Below are 20,433 nucleotides of genomic sequence, written 5' to 3'. Positions count from 1 at the left end.
AAGTGCCTGCCTCTCCAAACGCTTTGATGTGCTTATGAACTCCAGGACCCATCAGAGCTCCAAGCCCAAATGATTCAGGTTAAAATGGAAGGGGGAGTTTAATTATTGCAGCTCTCTAATAATGAATGTGCATAATAATTTATAAATACTAAAGGGAATTCTTTTTTGTTTAGTCGATTTTGTTGTTGTTTTTGTTTGTTTGAGGATTTCTCTGTGTAGCCTGGCCATCCTGGAACTTGCTCTATAAACCAGACTGGTCTCAAATTTAGAGATCTCTGCCTCCTGAGTGCTGGGATTAAATGCGTGTGCCACCACTGCCCAACCTAAAGAGAGACAAAAAAATGCAGGAAAGACTTGGAGGGATCCTCAGTGAGAAAGAGCACTTGCTGTGCAAGTGTAGGGACCGGAAAAAAAGCCAGGCTTGACCACACACTCCTGTAGCCCCAGTGCCACCGATGAGTACAAGGCAGAGACGGGAAGATCACTGAGTCTCACAGCTGCCAGGCTAGTCTAGATTCAGCGAGAGAGCCTGCCTCAGGGGAGTAGGGTGGAGATCTACACAACAGGACACCTGATGTGCTCCTCTAGCCCTGTGCACATGCGCAAATTCACACATCTACACACACACACACACACACACACACACACACACACCACCCTCAAATTTTTCTAAAAGTGCAGGAAGGTCTGCCAACCTACATAAATATTGATTCTTGAGAACAATTATATAATAATGCCAACTAGCTAGCTACTCAAGTTCCAGAACAGTGAGAGACACTTTCTCCAAAAAGCAGGTGGATAGAGCCAGGAAAATGACACCCATCTTTGTCCTTTGCCCTCTGTATACTTGCACACATATTTGAGCATGCACTCACTCCCTTCACACACATGTGCACCTACATACACACATACACAAAATTATCATACTAGTTTTTATACTATCAAAAACATCATAAACCTCAGAATAAGCCCAGCAAAATATAAGCTCAAATGTCTACACTGATAATTTTAAAATATTATTAATGACAGGTAAGAAAAACTTAAGAAAATGAGGGACATATTAAATTCATAAACTGTAAGATTCACTATTAGAGGTATGTTTATTTTCTTTCCAATTTGATTTAATCAGATGAAATTCTGATTAAATTAACCTAACTTCAATTAGAGTTTTGTTTTGCTTTGTTTTAGTGGGAATGTAACTAGTTCTAAAATGAGTGAGAAAGTCCAAGGGCCTTCAAAAGCCAACGAGTCTTAAAGGACAGAGTCAATAGCACTACTGAATCTCAGCTACCATGGTTCAGATATGTAGAGGCTTGGGTAAAACATCAGCTTGCTAGAGTAGAAGCAGAGGGCTCCCAAACAGAACCAAACATAAACACTGGACTACAATGGAGGTCATGATGAAGAACACTGGGGAAAGATGTTCCCAATAAATGGTGCAGGTCAATCTGTATGGAAACAAAGATTTTTGACCCTTCCTTCAAGGTCAACATTGGTAGTTGCTTATTTAGCAAGTTAGAGAAGAAATCCCAAAAGGCTTTGTAAACTTAGCCACAGTTACCACACCACTTGGAGCCTGGCTGTCATGGCCTCCCCTTGTCCCACTCTCCCTGCAGACTCAGAAGCTGCTGGAAGAGAAGAACAGGCTTGGAAAGTCAGCACTCATGAAGGTCAGACAGTCCCAGTGCAAGAGCCCTGACCTGGTGAGACCAAATGGACTAGGAAAAAACACAGGCAGAGTCGAGGGGCCAGTGTCCCCTAAGTCCCCTCAGCACTTGAGCCTTCCCAGACGTTGGTCCTCCAATGACCTACTATTGTTCTTCTCCGGCCACTGTGTGTTCTTTTCTGCCTTGGTTTCTCCTACCTCTTAGCCCTTGTTTTCCACCCACAGTTCTAGTGAGATAAGTTGCTTCACACAGTCCTCACATGACCTATAGCAAAACTAATAGCTTCCATTCGCTCTGAGGATGCTGGATGTCCAGAGCGTTGTGTGTGATATATTCTTCCTAATTCTTCTAACAGCCCTACAAGACAGGCGTTTATTGTTCCCGTTGATTAAAGAAGAGAGTAGAAGAAGACTTACCCAATTCTATCAGGCAAGCAAATAGTTTTCTAAAAAGGGGAGAAAGTGGCAGGAAGGTTTTGTTTTCTTTTGTTTTTTACCTTTTTATATTTCTGTGACAAAGTACCTGAAAAGGTGACTTAAGATAGGAAAGTTTGTTTGTGTTTGTGGTTTGAAGGGATAGCGTCCATTATGATGTGTAAGCATGGTGGAGCGTGAGAAATACCATCCGTTGTGGTGTGTAAGCATGGTGGAGCGTGAGGCACCGGCACATACTGCATCAACAGTCAGAAAGCCGAGAGAGATGAATGCTGGCATTCATGCACAGCTTGCATTCTTTCTGACTCTGACCTTGCAGGTAAGGTAGTGTGTGCTGGTTGTAGGGCCCTCTGCTGCAGGCTGCTGAGCTCAGCCTAGGTGATCCTGATCTATTAGGGAGGAGTCCTCACAGGAGGCTAGCTGCTAGGAAGCACTCTGCCTCCATACTCAGTAACGTGGGGGGAGTCACAGTCTCTCTGTATCATTAACCGATCCCACAAGGTCCCACAGTATTTGTTCACAGACAGGTTCCAGGCTGCAAAGGCCACCTGGCTCATCCCAGGCTGCCAAATAGGCCAACAAACACAAACGCCCCAAAGAACATTCCCAGGGTCACCTTCATTCCTCTTTGCTCCTTCCTCCACTGCCTGTCACGCTGACACTCAGGCTGCAACCCTTCACCTTTCACCAAGTCCTTCCCACCAGGCAAGACGCACCATTCTGCAATTTCCATCTGTCTGAGAGCTACAGGGAGGGATGGTGGAAGGGGAGCCTTGGGACAGACCTGCAACCTCTGACCTGACAACCATGTCCTCATCTGAACAGGAGCCACTGAGCGCCAGAAGCCTCAAGGCTGACTCTTAGCTGGAATGTCCCCACATCACCTCCGTCTTGCTCCTGGTTGTTCTCAATAAGGATATCAGGGATCTGGCCTTGCTTCTGTTGCCTAAGAACTAAATCTGAAGGTGGGCAGAGTCTCGGCCTTGGAGGCCACCAGAGTGTGAGGAGGAAGTGTGTCAGATGAAACCTTCAGTTCAGTGCTTATGTGCCCTACAACCTACTAAGTGATCATCAAACTTACTAGTTGAAAATATGATCGTAATAACCGTTTGTTACCCCCTTTCCAGGTACACCCAGCCTTGTGTACTGTGCTAACAAGCATTGCTAGTGTTCTTTATCTGAATCCTCCTAATATCCCTGCAGTCATGATTACCAAACCATTTCACTGACAAGAGCACAGAAGCTTAAAAAGATTAGAGAGAAGCCAGGCAGTGGTGGTGCCGTCTTTAATCCCAGCACTCGGGAGGCAGAGGCAGGTGGATCTCTGTGAGTTCAAGGCCAGCCTGGTCTACAGAGCAAGTTCCAGGGCAGCCAGGGCTACAGAGAAACCCTGTCTAGAAAGAAAAAAATAAAAATAAACTAAATATATTGTCCAAGTTCACATAGATAGCCAATGCAGGCTCAAATCTGCATGTGCCAAAGTTGTGACTATCAGTCCGACACTGAATGCATGTTACAGCAGACTGCCTGAAATCAATCTCTCTTTTTGTTTTTTGTTTTGTTTTTTTTTTTTTTGTTTTTTTTTTTTTTTGAGACAGGGTTTCTCTGTGTAGCTTTGCACCTTTCCTGGAACTTGCTTTGTTCTGGCCTCGAACTCACAGAGATCCACCTGCCTCTGCCTCTCGAGTGCTGGGATTAAAGGCGTGCACCACCACCGCCCGGCCAATCTCTCTTTTTAGGATGGGCTGAACCAAGCAATCCAACCCAGTTCGCCCACAGCTCTCTCCCTATCCCTGGGAGAGTCTTCTTTCCCACTTCAGCATCAATTTCTAATGATACTATCTAGGAAATGTACACCACTTCAGCCAATCCCAGAGATGTATGTCTGGACCCCAAAATGAGGGTGGCACTCACATTAGTTTCTCTTTTAATTGTTAAGCTGCGACGACTCTCTCCTGTCTGGATAGTTACTTTAGGGTATAAATCCACAAGTTACATCACTGCTTCCCAAGACATAAACATCTTCATAGCTCAAGGCACACTGCCAAACCACTCTCAAAAGAATTATGTCAACTTATAATGCCACCACTAACAGAATACTGATATTTTAACAATCCAAGTTTCAAGTACATGAATAATTTATTTAATTATATCTCTAACGCTAAATTAAAAATGCATGCTCTGTTAATCTCAAAGTTGGTAGAGAAAGGTGTTCTTAAGGGAAGTTGCACATTTCCCTATTGGTGGAATTAAATGTAGCTTCTTGCACGGTTAGTGTCAGTATTACTTCTTTTAAAAATTGTCATGTGAGCATCTATCTGTATTGATATGCCTGACATTTCCTACTGGAGACAGATAAGAAGTTCCTATGGGAGGGTAGAGAACCTTGTTCAAGTGCAAAGCGTTGTGATGCTTCTGTGTTTTGAATGAACACATTTGTTCAGTGGTTCTGGAGTAAGCATACTGTGAGCAGGTGCCTTTGTAAATGGTTTTCTGCATTTTAAGAGAACGTGGTCACTTGGTAAGGGAACCTTGCTGCCACTCCTTTGCGACGTCACAGAGGGTCAGTCACCCTTGATCACACTGAACTAGTCTTCACCTCTGCACTCCTTCTGCCAGAAGAATAGAAATCTGACTCTCTGGGGATACCAGCCTCTCCCCTACTGCTCTCTCCAGTATGAGGCAAACTTTGTCCCCCTTCCCAGAGGCTCTGGGGCAGTAAGTCAGCCCTCTCCTCAGAATCTAGAACCACTCCCCATCTTCAACTGACATCACAGGGTCTCCTCGTGTGAGCGTTTCATTTTGCTTGCCCTTTGCCCTTCAAGGCCAGCACTGTCCCTAGCACATTGCAGGTACTCAGCTACCATCGCCCTGAGTTGACAGTTGCTCACCTGACTACTTCCCACTTGGTGTGAACATCCAGGGAGATGATGCTTTCTTTCTTTCTTGCAGCCACGGGGAACTGGACTGCTTCCCTGGTCCTCACTCCCTGCTTGTCCTGAACTCTTCTGGCTTTTTAAACTTCTAACAGACCTGTGTGTCTTCTTCCTCTCCTGCATTCTTCCACTCCATTCTCTGTTTCATCAAATTCCACCTTTAACACATGCACATATGGACAATATGGATAACACATGCACATATGGACAGTATGGATAACACACCACATATGGGCAGTATGGATAACACATGCATTTATGGACAATATGGATAACACATGCACATATTGGCAGTATGGATAACACATGCACATATGGGCAGTATGGATAACACGTGCACATATGGGCAGTATGGATAACACACCACAAAGGGGCAGTATGGATAACACATGCATTTATGGACAATATGGATAACACATGCACATATTGGCAGTATGGATAACACATGCACATATGGGCAGTATGGATAACACACCACATATCAGCAGTATGGAAACAAAATCAGCACTTATGCATCCTGCTTCTTACACATGAAATTTTGTGAACTGCTTTTTTAGCTCAGTGCAGAAACTCAACATACACCCGCTAAGTGGACCTCGTGAAGATGGGGTTTAAGGAGGGGGGTGACAGCAAGGAGTGCTATTCCCAACGTGTAAAACAAAGGCAGCTAGTGCACTAGCTGTCCAGTGCCACCTCCATGATCACTTTGTATTATCTCACTTTTGTATTGTTTTGTTTTGTCTGAGACAGAGTTTCTCTGTGTAGCCCAAGCTGTGTTTAAGCTCAAAATCCTCCTGCCTCCATTTCCAAAGGACTAAGATTGCAGGTGCGTGGCACCATACCTAGCCATCCTCCTGCCTCCACTTCCAAAGGACTAGGGTTGCAGGTGTGTGGCGTACCCAGCCACATCCCACATGTTGGAGTCAGTAACTCAGGACAAGTTGTGTGGTTATTTTTACATCTGCAGAGATGACTTGATGTATTGAACTAAATATCTGAAGGTCCGAGGTGGCTGCACTTGAGTGGTTGGGGCCTTGATGAGAGACAACAGAAGTCCCCACGTGGGGCCTCTTGAGCATGACATCACGGGGACATTTGATTTTTTATATGGACACCCGGCATTCCGCTTCCCCCTGGTATTTTCATCTTCACACACGCCCCTGACTTGCCTCTGTAGCTCATCACTGCTTTTCTGGGGCAAGCCCCAGAAGTCTGTGATGTTGTGACAGCTCCTTTGTTCATACACACTTTTCCTTTAAGTGTGATGTCCAGGGGCATTCTGTCTTACACGCCCCACTGCTGGAGATGAGTCTGGGTCTATTCACTCTCTGGGAACATGCTGCGTAGCATGGATGCTGCGGGAGAATGCAGATAGCACCCCGTGGCTCTTTGGTGTCTCTGTGTGGTCCTGGAAGCTCCAGCCTTCCCTCTTTCTCACGTTTCCTTAAACAGTGTTTTAGAAGTTTTTCAAATAAGTGCATGCTCAAATCAAATCTTTGCTCGTAGACAGAAGTAAGGAAACTGCTTTCACGGCCACGAGCCCACATTACAGTGTCTGAACTGTTACTAGAGGTGGCAGGATCTCACATCTGGGACTATATTTGACACAAAGCTGGAGGACTTTCTCAGGGGCACGAAGCTGGTCAGATGGCGGAGCTGCATCTGCAGCCAGGCCAGAAGGCTCGGTCCCTCCCAGTACTACGCTATCCAACGGAGCAGGGGCTGTCATTTCCCAGACCGCCGAGATCCACTATAGGCTTCCTAGCATGGCTGTGAGCTCTTTTGACGTCTGCCTGCTAAAAGCGATCACACAAAAACACGTTCTTGTAAACGTTTAGAGTCTTATTAGATTTTGCTTGGATCTCCCCCGCCACACACACACACCAGTCTGAAGTTGGCATTTGGAAAGCAATGTGGAGAAAGGAGATTCAGAACTGAAGGAGAGAAAGGGAAGCCAGGTGCCTGGGACGGCCCAGGGCTGGGACGTGCGCTCTAAGCTTTAGCCTCGGGACTTTGCAGGGGCAGGATATCGATCAGATCGCGCTTGATCAAGGAAGCCAGCCCTGGTCGCAGCTACACAGCTGAAGACTGGCAGAGGTACTACGATGCGTGCGTGCGTGCGGGACTAGGGATGAGGCTCCTCTGTGTGTCCTCAGGGTATCGCCAGGAATTGGTGCCAAAGCAGAGGTGCTGGCCAGGGCTTCGGGAGTGACGCGCGACTTGGAGGCTTCCGCACCCCCAGGGCACGCCCCTGTAGCTTCCCTAGCCGATCTAGGGAGACCTGGCTGGGCTCAGCCACTTGCCCTAGCCCCTCCTCCAGCAATCCGGCTATATAGATCACCGCCCCTAGGCCGGGAGGCAGAGGTGCCCGGGAACCTGGGCTTAGCGGGTCCTCCTGGCTCACCTTTGAGCTCCACAGGAGCGCAGGCTCTGCAGTGGCACCACCCGGACCCCGGGTGGCCGCTCCAGAAGTCAGAAGTGCCAGGGCTGAGTCCTTTTGGTCTTGCACTCGCACCTCTCCGTCTTCCTAGGCAAGATGGTGAGCCCGACAACTTCCGAAGTGCCTCCTACCATGGGGGTCAAGATCTTCTCAGCGGGCGTGGCCGCCTGTCTGGCAGATATCATCACCTTCCCGCTGGACACAGCCAAAGTCCGGCTTCAGGTAGAGTCCAGGGAAGATGGCGCGGGTTCTCCAGGCAGAGGGACTACTGTGGGCATCACTGTGATGTCCGCTGTGGTTTAACCACTCCTTCTCAGTGTGGCTCTACCTTGGGACTGGGTGCTGTAGGAGAGGAAATGGGACCCCTTTCCTGGAAGCTGAAGAGCTGCAGGTGATGGGGTGACAGTGACCTCTGCCAAACCCTTCACACGGCTAAGGTGTCCCAAGCAGGTAGGGTCCTTAGAGTGTACCCTCAGAGTTTACAAGCTTGGCACTTATACCTTTCTTTGATTTTTCAGGGCACTGTCCCATCCTGCACTTAGGGACTGTGGAGAGTTTCTGGATACCTTGTTCAGGTGTTCAGAGCCTGCACTGTAGCCAATACCATGATAGAGAGGTAGATGGATGATAGACGGATGGATGGATGGATAGATAGATAGATAGATAGATGATAGACAGACAGGCAGATAGATAGATGACAGATAGATAGATGACAGATAGATAGATAGATAGATAGATAGATAGATAGATAGATAGATGATAGATAGGTGATTGACCGTCAGATAGATGAATAGACAGATGATTGATAGATAGATGATAGACAGAAAAAAAGATAGATAGATAGATAGATAGATAGATAGATAGATAGACAGATGGCAGATAGGTAAGTAGATAGATAGATAGATAGATAGATAGATAGATAGATAGATGATAGGGAGGGCAGTGTAGAGAGAGATACAAATATGGAGTTGTATGCAGGAAAGGTTGCTGAGAAAGGCAATTTATAAAAAGTGCCTAATGGACAAGCCTTGCCTAGGGCATCTCCATAGTCTTCATGTACCAGTCTTTAGTCCTCACCAGGCATGACCCCTTCCTTAATGGACAGCCACATCCCTCTGACCTCCACCTTTCTCATTTCCAGATCCAAGGTGAAGGCCATAACTCCAGTACCATTAGGTATAAAGGTGTCCTGGGGACCATCACCACCCTGGCAAAAACAGAAGGGTTGCCGAAACTGTACAGCGGTCTGCCTGCTGGCATTCAGAGGCAAATCAGCTTTGCCTCACTCAGGATTGGCCTCTACGATACTGTCCAAGAGTACTTCTCTTCAGGGAGAGAAAGTAAGGATGGCTGGGGGTTGGGGGGCTATGCCCAGACTGTGCTCTATTCAAAAATTGAAAAACAAGAGATAGTATATTTGTCCAGCATTGGCTAGGCTCTGGGTTCCATTCCAGCAGCCCCAACTCACCCAAAATAACACAATGTGTGGTGGAATTCATAGTAAATTGGCAAAAAAGTCAGTATTTGCACTGTCTTTTTGCCCCTAGGGAAAAAAAGAGATATGCAAATCAATTCTTCACATGCAGGTTTACACTTGTAAAAATCAACCGGCCAGTGAGGGGAACTTTGTGTCTCTTCTACGTAGGTAGGCTATGAAACAATGTTCAGTGCAGACTGCCCCAAACAGCAGTCCCAGAAGCCTAGAGAGCTTGTGGGAAGTCTAAGAAAGGTCACCATGCTCCCTGAGTCTGCACTAGTGTCTAAGTAAAACTCACCCACACAGAACTTCCAACGTTCAGGTCTGGATGTTTCTAGATCAACATTGCATTGTCATATTGGTAGAGATAGAAAAGGAGACACACTCAGAGTGGCCCATTTGGCTGTTTTTCTGCAAATGTTTTAATCAATCACTGGGTTTGTCAGGCCCTAAACTAACCAGTTATGTTCTGGGAGTGTCCTGCATTATGCTTCTTCAATTGGTCTAGTAAGCTTTGTTGAACTGTCGTGGGCGGGAAATTGGCCAGCAATAGTTGCCACTCTAGACAGGAACCCCCAGTTCAGCTGACTACCCAACCATGGCGTATGTTGTGTGGCGTATGCAGAGTGGGCACAGTGAAGAGGCATGATCATGAAGACTCTGGAAGAGTCAGTGTCTGAATTGAGTTCTGAGAGAGAAGTAGGAGACTTCAGGGGCCGGCTGGAAAGTGGTGAGAAAAGTCCTTTCCAGCCAAGTGAAAACTGCACAAAATCTCAGGAAGGAGTTGAGTGGACATGCAGGGGAGGAGGGGAGGAGGGAAGGCATACTGGTGAGAAGGGGCAGGTGAGGCCAGAGAAGCAGGAACCGGTCACAAAGGGCCTTGTCGTTTACTCTACAGTTTGTATTCTACCCATACAGTGATGGGAAGTCATTGAAAAAATGCTAAGAAGGACATCAGGTATGGTGGCACACATCTGGAATCTCAGAACTTGGGAGGCAGAGACATGGCAATCAAGAGTTCAAGGCCAGCCTGAGCTATCTAGAAAGATTCTGTCTCAAAAAATAAGAAATAAAGATCTAGGGATAGAGTTCAGTGGTAGAACACTTGACCTTGGGTTCAATTTCCATCACCACAAAAAAAAAAACAAGTTAAACAAGTGTCATAAGCACATTTATACTTCAGAAGATTACTTTGGCAGCAGTAGAGAATATGTATATAAAAATTCTAAGTCAGGAAGTCAGAAATGACTGTGGTATGCCCTACGGCATACAGGGAAAAATCAGGGTACCAATCAGAATGCTTTAAAAATACAATCCATTGCATTCGGTGAAAAACTAGAAGCAAGGCTCAAAAGAAAAGTAGGGATGTAAGATAGCTGTCAGGTGCAGGGATGCAAGATAGCTGTCAGGTGCAGGGATGCAAGATAGCTGTCAGGTGCAGGGATGCAAGATAGCTATCAGGTGCAGGGATGCAAGATAGCTGTCAGGTGCAGGAATGCAAGATAGCTGTCGGGTTTCTGAACGAAGACACTGTTTCTTGTGGGAGATAGGGAGACTTGTCTTAGGGAGGAGATGAAGTCCATGTCGGAACACTCTCAGATGAAATCCAGTCCCAGTGAAGGCAATTGCAATCAGATAATAAAACCTATTTAAAAAATTGTCTGTGACATGCTCAGCTCCTGGCTGAGAACAATGAGGAAAAAGTACAACCATATCACAGCTAAAAAAGGCAGCTGCCACCAGCTTTGTATGTTCTGTGTGCCGAGAGCGTTATCAACATGAACTCACACACCCTTTGAGTGTGCTGTTATCATTATCCCTGTCTTACAGATTGGAGATAGAAGTAGAAAGACTACTTAATAAGTGAGTGTTCCTGAACTCGGACTGCATGTTTCACCTTAAGAGTGAACGTTGGGTTTCAGGATTCATTGAAGTTTTATTAAATGGTGTCTGTCTTCAGCAACAGACTTTTTTTCCCCCAAAATTTAAGACAAATGCTTCTTTGTCTTATTTTTTAATTCCTTTGAACATTAGTTGATGTCTTATATTAAGGCAGATACCACCTGGGTTTTCCCTTGGACCACTAAGTACAATAATCAACATTGTCATTGATGGGAAAATGTAGCATCTCTGTTCAGGAGTCTCCAGTTGGGAAATGTTGAATGACAGCTAAACACAGCAAGGAGCAAGGCTTCATTCCAGAAAGGACCAAGCCTCGGTTTAGACAGGCATCGTTTTCCCTGGAAGTCTTCATTTGGTGGGGACCCAGACAGCTGAGGTTTTCTAGCCCTGCTATCTGCTGTGAGGCGGTACAACTTCCAAACGTGATCAGCAGCTGACCGAGTACTAGGGAGGAAGGGAAGACACAGGGTGAACACACTGGAGCTCAGAGACGTCCAGGCAGTAATGCGCTTTTCTGGTAAGCACCAGGACCTGAGTTCAATCCCTGGAACTCTCACCACTGCCCCAAATCCAGATGAGATGGCACACACCTGCGACCCCAGCACTCAGGAGGTGAAGACAGGCCCACACACACCACACACACTCGTGCAGGCAGGCAGGAATTCACATGCACACACACACACACACACACACACACACACAAAGACTAGCCACAACATTTAAAAGATATGTGAATGCACGGTGGGGGGGGTCTTGATTTTCTTTTCTTAATCCATATTTTATTCTTTCTGGATAGCGCCTCCCACTTTGGGAAACAGGATCTCAGCTGGCTTGATGACTGGAGGTGTGGCAGTATTCATCGGGCAACCTACCGAGGTCGTGAAAGTCAGACTCCAAGCACAGAGCCACCTACACGGGATCAAACCTCGCTACACTGGGACCTACAATGCTTACAGAATTATAGCTACAACAGAAAGCTTCTCAACACTCTGGAAAGGTAGCTAAGTATCAGGTGGACTTCCATAATAATTAAGGCACACATACCTAATGAGCACCTTATCATAAACTTCATTTATCAAATGTTGTCTTGTTTTTCTCCAGGGACAACCCCTAATCTGATCAGGAATATCATCATCAATTGTACAGAGCTGGTAACATATGACCTCATGAAGGGAGCCCTTGTGAACAACCAAATACTGGCAGGTACTTCCCGTACACAATGAACATGTCTGCACCTTCCAATCTCAGTTTGGAGATTCAAAAGCCACAGTGTATTGAATTCCTTAATTCTAGTTGGCTTCTCTTTTGAGAGTTAAGTGTGTGTGTGTGTGTATGTGTCAGAGACAGAAACAGAGACAGACAGACAGACAGAGAGGCAGAGAGAGAGAGGGGGGGTGGGGCAGAGAGAGACTCAATGTTTGGTCACCAACTTGAAATCCTCCTACCTCTGTGTCTCAAGTGCTGGGTTAAAAGTGTGTCCCACCACATCTGGCAAATGTAATCTTTTAGGAAGCAAAAACTACCTAAAGTTTAAAAATAGTGTTGGAAACAGTAAAAGTGCAGAGGAATGTTGTGGTGATATTCTCCACTAACACTAGGAAGGAACTTCCGCTGGGATTCTTCTCTGTGGACGGCAGAATGAGCAGGCAGTCAAAAGCAGCTTACATTCAGAGTGAATCACTGATTTCATCTAAATCATATCCTAACTGTTTCTATAGACAAGACATTCTCCTTGGATGACTTGAATTCAACTGGACAGTATTAGATGCTTATGTGTCAGGCATGGCACCAGGTCCAAGGCACAAAGAAAACAGTGTCACCCTAAAATAACACACCTGAAAGTGGATATGCAGTCATTATGCCATTTACCATCAGCCACATTTTCCTAGCACAAGTGTATGTTTGCTTTTTATATGCTAATCTATTTATAAGATACCATATCAACTTCCTGTTACTAATAGGTTTACAAGTATCTCACAGGTAACTACCACTACAGGCGACTCAAAGTCTGGTGTTGACACATTTCACTGGTTGCTTTCAGACGATGTTCCGTGCCACTTACTGTCAGCTCTTGTTGCCGGGTTTTGCACCACACTCCTGGCCTCTCCGGCGGATGTGGTAAAAACAAGATTCATCAACTCTCTACCAGGACAGTACCCAAGTGTGCCCAGCTGTGCAATGACCATGTTCACCAACGAAGGACCAACAGCTTTCTTCAAAGGGTAGGCTATGACCTTCTGTGTCTATGAAGTTGTGTTTCAGGTGCCTGTGGGCATGGGAACACTGTCTCAGCAAAGCAATTGGCATTTAGCTTACCAGGCCTGGTCCATCTATATCTTTGCTTTGTCATGGATCTCTTCAACCCACCAATCCCGACATGCCAGAAAATAAAAGCTAATTAATTATTTGTAGTGGTGCTTGAAGAGAATCAAACCCAGAACCTTGCACATCCCAGGCAAGCAATCTATCATTGAGCTATGCCCCCAGCCTACTTTTAAAAACTGCTTTTAAAGCAAAAAACACAGAAAATGTTGCTTGACTATTAAGACATAGATCACATTTTCCAACAAAGTGATATTATATTATATTATATTATATTATATTATATTATATTATATTATATTATATTATATTAGAAGCCACTTTCCTAATAAAATACAGTATGGCATAGTTTTTTAAATATATTCAACAAGTGTTACAATAATATAAAATAATAATATTTTGTAATCTTTTGAATTGTAAAGCCATGCCCTAAGATTTATAAAATAAAATATGTATGTATCATACATATTATATAAAGTCCTAAGTCCATCTGTTTTTATGATACATTAATACAAATAATGTAAATTATAAAATTAACTTAAATGGATATATCACTTATAAATTATTAACCACTTAATTTAATGTTTTGCAAATTTATTTCTTATAAATTATTAACCACTTAATTTAATGTTTTGCAAATTTACTTTTTAAATGTTGTTTTCCAAAATTTTTAAACTTTTTAAATATGAGATAGCCTTGACAAATGGTGCTAAATTAAGCAAGCTAAGCTGGGTGTAGTGGCTCATACTTGTAATCCCAGAACATGAGAGGCTAAGGTGTGAGGACTGCCATGAGTTCAAGACCAGCCTGGAGTACAGAGTGAGTTTCAGGCCGGCCAGGGCCACATAGCAAGACCCTGTCTCTAAAAATGGAAACAAAGGCTGAGGAGATGGCTTGGTCTGTGACGCACTCGCCAAATGCACATGGGGACCGGAGTTCAGTTCTAGAACCTGTGTCAAAGCAGAGCATGGTGCTACACGCTGGTAATCCCATGCTAGGGAGGCAGAAACAAGAGGTTCCCTTGTCTTGAAAAAAAGTGGGAGTAGATGGCCCTGCTGAGGAACCCCAAGGTGAACCTTTGACAGGGGAGGTGGGGAGCTAGTGCTTAAGGAATGAAGAGTCCGAGAAAACGAAAGGCCGTGGAGTCTGACACTGGTGTTTACTACACATTGTACGTCTACTTAATGGCACAGAGGTATACACTGAAAAATGGTTGAAATGTCAAATTTTGTGTTACTTATATCTTTTCACAAGAAGAAAACCCATGCATCTGGGAGTGAAGCGAACTCTATTAAGAGCCCTGGAGGAGGAAACACTCACTGCGGAGGCTGAGTGTGTTGGCACACACATGCGGTCCGGCACTGGGGAGGCAGGAGAGGGAATGATGGTCGTTAGAAGTCTGAAGCTAGCCTGGGCTGCACAGGCGACCCTGGGCTATACAGCAAGACCTACTCTCAAAACTAAAACAAAACAAATAATAAAAACAAAGCTCATTGGGAGGAAATTGCAGGAAAGGCTTCTTTTAAAAATAAATAATTAACTTTTAAAAAGTCTATTCAGGGGCAGAGAGAGCTCAATAATTAAGACCACAGGCTGTTCTTCCAGAAGACCTGGGTTGGATTCCCAGCACTCATATGGTGACTTACAACCATCTACAACTCCAGTTCCAGAGGATCAGATACCCCTCTGGTCTCCCCGAGCACCAGGCATGCACATGATACACGGACACACATGCAGGAAAAACACTGGCGCACAAATTTGTTTTTCAAGTATCTAACCAAAGCAGATTTAGTTGTCAACACATTTGTCTTCTGGAGTAATTCATTGATATAAAAACCGTTCTGTGTAGTTTAGTAAAATTCCCCAAGCCTGGAACTGACCGAGTCACATTCAGGCTCTAAGAATCTCTCAAGAGCTGTGGAGGGGGAGACAGCGCGAGGCTCTCCACCTGGACCACTCGGGGCTCCCCACCTGGACCACTCGGGGCTCCCCACCTGGACCACTCGGGGCTCCCCACCTGGACCACTCGGGGCTCCCCACCTGGACCACTCGAGGCTCCCCACCTGGACCACTCGGGGCTCCCCACCTGGACCACTCGGGGCTCCCTACCTGGACCACTCGAGGCTCCCCACCTGGACCACTCGGGGCTCCCCACCTGGACCACTCGGGGCTCCCCACCTGGATGTGGTCAGCATGCTGGCTGGATGCTTTGTCTCTTCCCTCTGCTTCTTCCCTTACTGCTTTCCTACTTCCTGTCTAGGAAGTAGAGTGAAACAAAAATGTCCTCTTCCCACAAAGGGAGGGAAGTGTTGCTGGACACTGCCTTCTCAGGAGATTTGCTCCAGCTCTGTGGGAGCGGGGACAGGTAGGACTGGTCCAAGTGTGACCTTGCTGTGAAGGGTAGACGTAGAAGATGCCTAGAGGCAACCTGGTTGTCAATGGAGGGAAGATGAGTGCTGAGCACTGTTACCTTATTTTACCTTATCCCTTGCGTTGGATGACTCATGGCACCCGGGTTTTATGATTTTCCAACAGCTAACAGACTGTGTCGTGTGCTTTCTCAGGTTTGTGCCCTCTTTCCTGCGACTCGCATCCTGGAATGTCATCATGTTCGTGTGCTTTGAACAGCTGAAGAAAGAACTGATGAAGTCAAGGCAGACGGTGGACTGCACCACATAACCCACTTGGAGAAGATGATGGAGTACAGCAGCGGGTCCCTATGCCTGGAGACTGTGAAGAAAACCGACCAACCAAACCAACCCAACACCTCTGGCCACTCATTTACCTTAAAAGATCGTTTCTTGCGGAGAGTTTTGAAACTCCTTCTAATTTTTTTAAAGGGAAAACTAACACACACAATTTTTATTCTCACTGTCTTAAGGAGGAAAAAGCACACCATCCAGTACACATGCTGGCAAATATTGCCCACATAAGGTACTGTGTTTAATTGGTCTTTTGGGGGTGGGATTGTATGGCTGGGTATAAATAATTTAAATTACATCTCAGACTGGTGGAAAGGAAAACTTTACATCCATAAACACTTACAAGATGAAGTTATCAAAGTAAACATTGCTGTTTCATTATATTTGTTAACCACAGTTCACAGCTAATATAATCAATAAAGTATTGCTAATTCCATTCAAAATTTGTCATTTAGAGTCTATACCTGGATTTAAGAGTTTGGGCTCGGTTAGAATACAGAATTGTCCCCATAGCAATGGAGGTTCTTCAGAATCAAGGCACAAACTAACTTGGTTCGTAACAACTGTCTGGAGTCCACACTTCGTGGCATCAGTAACAACTTATATCTGGAGACACGATATTCATTTGGTCACTAATTTTACTGTTGGTGAATCGTGATTGTGTCTTCCGCACAGCACCAAGATGGTGAGCAGCAGTGGAGTGAGCGTTTTAGTTTATTTTTATTTCACTCTTACAAACTGAGCGGAAGAGTAGAAAGCAGACACCAGATTAAAGTGGAAAGGAAGGACCAGGAAGCCCTCAGCAGTCAGGCATCCTGCTGCTGTTTTAGGGTTCCAGTGAATTTGCTCTGGCGGATTCGCTCCTGGGCCTCATGTTGGTTGTGACGGTCTGTTTTGTGTTGTCCTGGGGTCTTTTTGCTCCGCCCACGGAGAAATCATAGGTAAACAGGAGAGATTCTTCAAATGCTGGTCGTTGGCGCCCTCTGTGTCCACCAGTGATGGCAACATCGGATAGCAGAGGCGGAGGCAGCCATGGGTGCTCCTTGTACAGGATGCTTCTTTCTTTGTGTTTCCATTCCTCTGTAGGCCCAGGATGTCGGGGTTCTGCAGCCCTGGGCTGGTAACTAGTGCTGTAGCTCTAAAGTTGCCAAGGCAGCAGAGCTCCTCAGCCCTTGACAGCAGATGGTATTGCAACTCCTGTGTGGGTCTAGGAAGGTGAGAGTTCTATGCTAACTTAACATTGGTCAGTGTCACAGCTATGGGCCAGGCTCCTGCCATTAGCATGGTCTGCCAGCTATTGAGCTGGATTGGAGGAAGACAAGACCACTTGAGAGAAACCTCTGACTGAACATACTGTCGCAATGCCAGAGGAGGCAGATCAGGTGTTGCTCTCCAGCTGACTCCCTCAGTTATCCCAAGCAGCCTGACCTAACAGCCAGGGAAGGGATGTTTGCACCAATCACAGCACACACATGCAAATGAAGGAGCATGTTCGCACTCATCACGGCCTCAGCTCTTGGTTCCCATCACAGCAGCTCCTTCGCTAGACTGCCAGGGGACGTGCTCCTTCTCTGGCCTGTGTGCTCATGGCTGGGAAGTTGTCTAGAATTCAGCAAGGCTTGTGATAGCCAAAAGTCTGTGCCTCCGGGAACTGGGGCAATCAGTGCCTTTCTTTGGGCAGTTTTGACAAGGCCTTCATGGGGTTTTCAAAGCATCTAATATTGACAGAAGGGTAATCCAGCTATGTTTGATGGACAGTCCTCTCACTCAAAACATCTAGGAAAGCAAGGGAGTCCAAAAGGTGCTTACTGGCCAGTTAGCATCGTTGCTTACTTACAGGAAAATCAACACCAGATGGTATGCTCAGGGCAAAGATTTAAAGACCTTAATATTGACACTAATAGTGATTTTAACATTTAACATCTGCCCAGGGCCCCAGGGAGAGCTGAGTTTCCTCTATCTGTCTCAGGGAAAGAACACATTTGTTCTTTTTATAGTAACCCACCTTCAGGGAAGTCACTCCAGAGAAGCATGACCTGTTCTTCCGGACCAGCATTGATCTGTTCGTAAGTGGGGAGTACCCCAGGACCTGTTACCTCCCCAGGCCTCACACCTTTCATGTTCTGCCGTCTCAACAGCGCGTGCCGGGGATGGCTCCACTAGCACACGGAACTAGAGAAATAACCACACCCAAAGCCCATCACCTCCATTCCTCACTTGTCACCTGCAGGAGAATTTTGTGGTGGGCGTTTCCAGTGTCTTTTCCAGACATACCGTCCAGCAGCTCTTACTATGACTTCCTACAGTTCTGGGAGCACCTCTCTTCTTCAGGGTCTTCTCATCTAGAGTCATCATTGCCCACCTGCGAGTGGCACCTGAGATCTGGGTGCAGAGCTTTGAGCAGTGAGGGACTGAGATGATACATCATTTTCTCATTTCTGTAAACCTTCTGGTAAAATGCCACTGACAGATCAAACTCAAGCTGCATACAGTGGCATCCTGCTTAAAACGAAGATCCTTTCTGCATGATCGGCTCCCTCTCAGTCTCCAGGGCCTGGCCAGTGTCACCTGGGATCACCTTGCATGGGATGCAAAGCCTTTGCTAAGGTTGGCTTCTGAAGGAATCCAAAAACCTTAGTGTATCATGTTTCAAGTGTAAGGGAGAAAGCACAGAGTTTCATTTCTTTGCCTGTGTCCTGCTTCCCCCGAAGGCAGTAACAAATGAAGGGAATTAAGGTTCTAAACCCTGGGACACAGAACAGTCATTAGAAAATGTGTCTGACATTGTGTACAGAGAGATAAAACAAGCATAGGTCCTGCATTCACATCCAAAGATAGAAGTAAATTGGTGACAGTGGCCCCTGGCAGCTCACTGAATGTCATGGTTAGCAGCCTCATCTGGGAAGAGCCCCTTCAGGAGGGGGGAGGGTCACAGCCAGTGACTTTTTGTTCACACAGATGGCAATGGTTGTCATCTGAGCCTTCACTGTGTAACGAGGTAAAGGCGGCAACTCCCCTGCTTACGAATCACATTAGCTTGCTTTTCTCTTCAAGTTTTAGTAGGATATTTTTTTTTAATTTTTTTTTAGTAGGATATTTTTATATAGTAAAATATATAGGGAATGATATATTTAGTAGAGAATATAACATGTATACAAAAAAGCACATAAAACAAGCGAATGACTTCAATTATCACAAAGTGAACAAACAGCCACAGGAAGGCTCAAGAGACAGTCTCAAGTACCCAGATCCACCTTCATCCTGGGACTTTACCTCTGTGGCTAACGGTCAGTCTTTTTTAAAATGTAGGTTCACGATGCAGGCATTTACCCTCCAGTTGTCTTATCTGGGAGGTTTTATGTCGATTGAGCCATTTGTTGGGTGTGTAGAATCTTTTGGTTGATATTGCAGATTTAGGGCTACTCACGCAGTTTCTCATAGCTGCAGTTCATAGGATCAGCAGTACCCAGTAGTTTATTGTAGAAATTATCAGACCTGATCTCCTCCGTTTGATAGGCATCTGAGCCTTCTTTTCAGGCTATATGAATTCTTATGACATAGGTACTCATTTCCTGCTTCAGCTATGACAGATTATCACGAATTAAGTGGCTTCGAACAATACAAAATCTGATGGTTCTAAAGAGAGAGATCTCAAATGCATTCATTGAGGTGTGTCCCTCTGCAGGTCCCAGAGAATGCGGTCTCATCGTCAAATCCCTGACTTCTCCACTTCTTTGAATTCGCTTCTATCATTTAATGTAACAAACTCATTTGCTCATCCTTGGAGGCTATTTCCATCTGATACACATGCTCTGGTACACATGTGCACGCATTTGTGTAGGACAGCTACGTGAGTCAGGCCTTTCCCAGTGACAGATCAGGCTGTTGTTTCATAAAACACCTCTTTGCTGCACCCGAGTGTGGATATTTTCCCACCACTTGTCCTCAGTTTACCTCTAGAGCTCTCTGTGTCGATGGCTAAACAGAAGTGACATAGCACAAATAGAAACCTGTCTGCATGGCTGGCTTGCCCATGAGCACCCCAACAGTCCACCAGGAGTGGGCAATGTCCTGCGGAGTTATTGACATAAAAAGACTCCAGCAGTGGAGGCAAGGGTGTCCCTCTGAATACAGACCACAAAGGAGAAAAAAAACTGCTTGAATTTATAGATTGCATTCAATCTGTAAGATCAATATGAAGAGAAAGTATTTTCCAATCCATGAATATGGTATGTATCTCCAGTTTTTAATATAGCATGGCATGTCTCCTCATCAGGGTGTAATACATACAGGATGTAATGATAAATATACTGCATTTGGTGTATTTATTCTTAGGTGCTTGTCTTAGGATTTCTATTACTTTAATAAACACTATGAACAAAAGAAACTTGAGGAGGAAAGGGTTTATTTCATCTTACACTTACTGGTAACTACATCACTGAGGAAAGTCAAGGCGGGAACCTGGAGGCTGGAAGTGGAAGAGACAGCACCGAGGAGTGCTCTTTACCGGCTTGATCATCCTGACTTTCTCATTTTGTTCTTATACCCACCTG

At 45.5% G+C, this 20,433-nt stretch overlaps 1 protein-coding gene across 1 annotated transcript; it reads left to right on the top strand.

The window, feature by feature from the left end:
- Positions 1–7,573: 7,573 nt before the first annotated feature.
- Positions 7,574–15,911, top strand: Ucp1 (uncoupling protein 1). The gene is made up of 6 exons (XM_059262645.1): positions 7,574–7,699; positions 8,619–8,817; positions 11,653–11,853; positions 11,958–12,059; positions 12,898–13,078; positions 15,743–15,911. Exons 1-6 carry the CDS (start codon positions 7,574–7,576, stop codon positions 15,855–15,857), a joined length of 924 nt encoding a protein of 307 aa, XP_059118628.1. The 3' UTR covers positions 15,858–15,911.
- Positions 15,912–20,433: the final 4,522 nt, after the last annotated feature.

This window comes from Peromyscus eremicus, chromosome 5 (genome assembly GCF_949786415.1).
Source record: "Peromyscus eremicus chromosome 5, PerEre_H2_v1, whole genome shotgun sequence".
Lineage (NCBI taxonomy): Eukaryota > Metazoa > Chordata > Mammalia > Rodentia > Cricetidae > Peromyscus > Peromyscus eremicus.
Note: the sequence above shows the minus strand (reverse complement) of the source record. Positions and strands in the feature narration are given on the sequence as shown.

Excerpts from the sequence above, each read along its gene's own strand:
- Ucp1 (XM_059262645.1), top strand. The coding sequence starts at position 7,574 with ATGGTGAGCCCGACAACTTCCGAAGTGCCTCCTACCATGGGGGTCAAG. Across the intron at positions 7,700-8,618 it reads CAGCCAAAGTCCGGCTTCAG|ATCCAAGGTGAAGGCCATAA; the intron begins GTAGAGTCCAGG and ends TCTCATTTCCAG. Across the intron at positions 11,854-11,957 it reads CTTCTCAACACTCTGGAAAG|GGACAACCCCTAATCTGATC; the intron begins GTAGCTAAGTAT and ends GTTTTTCTCCAG.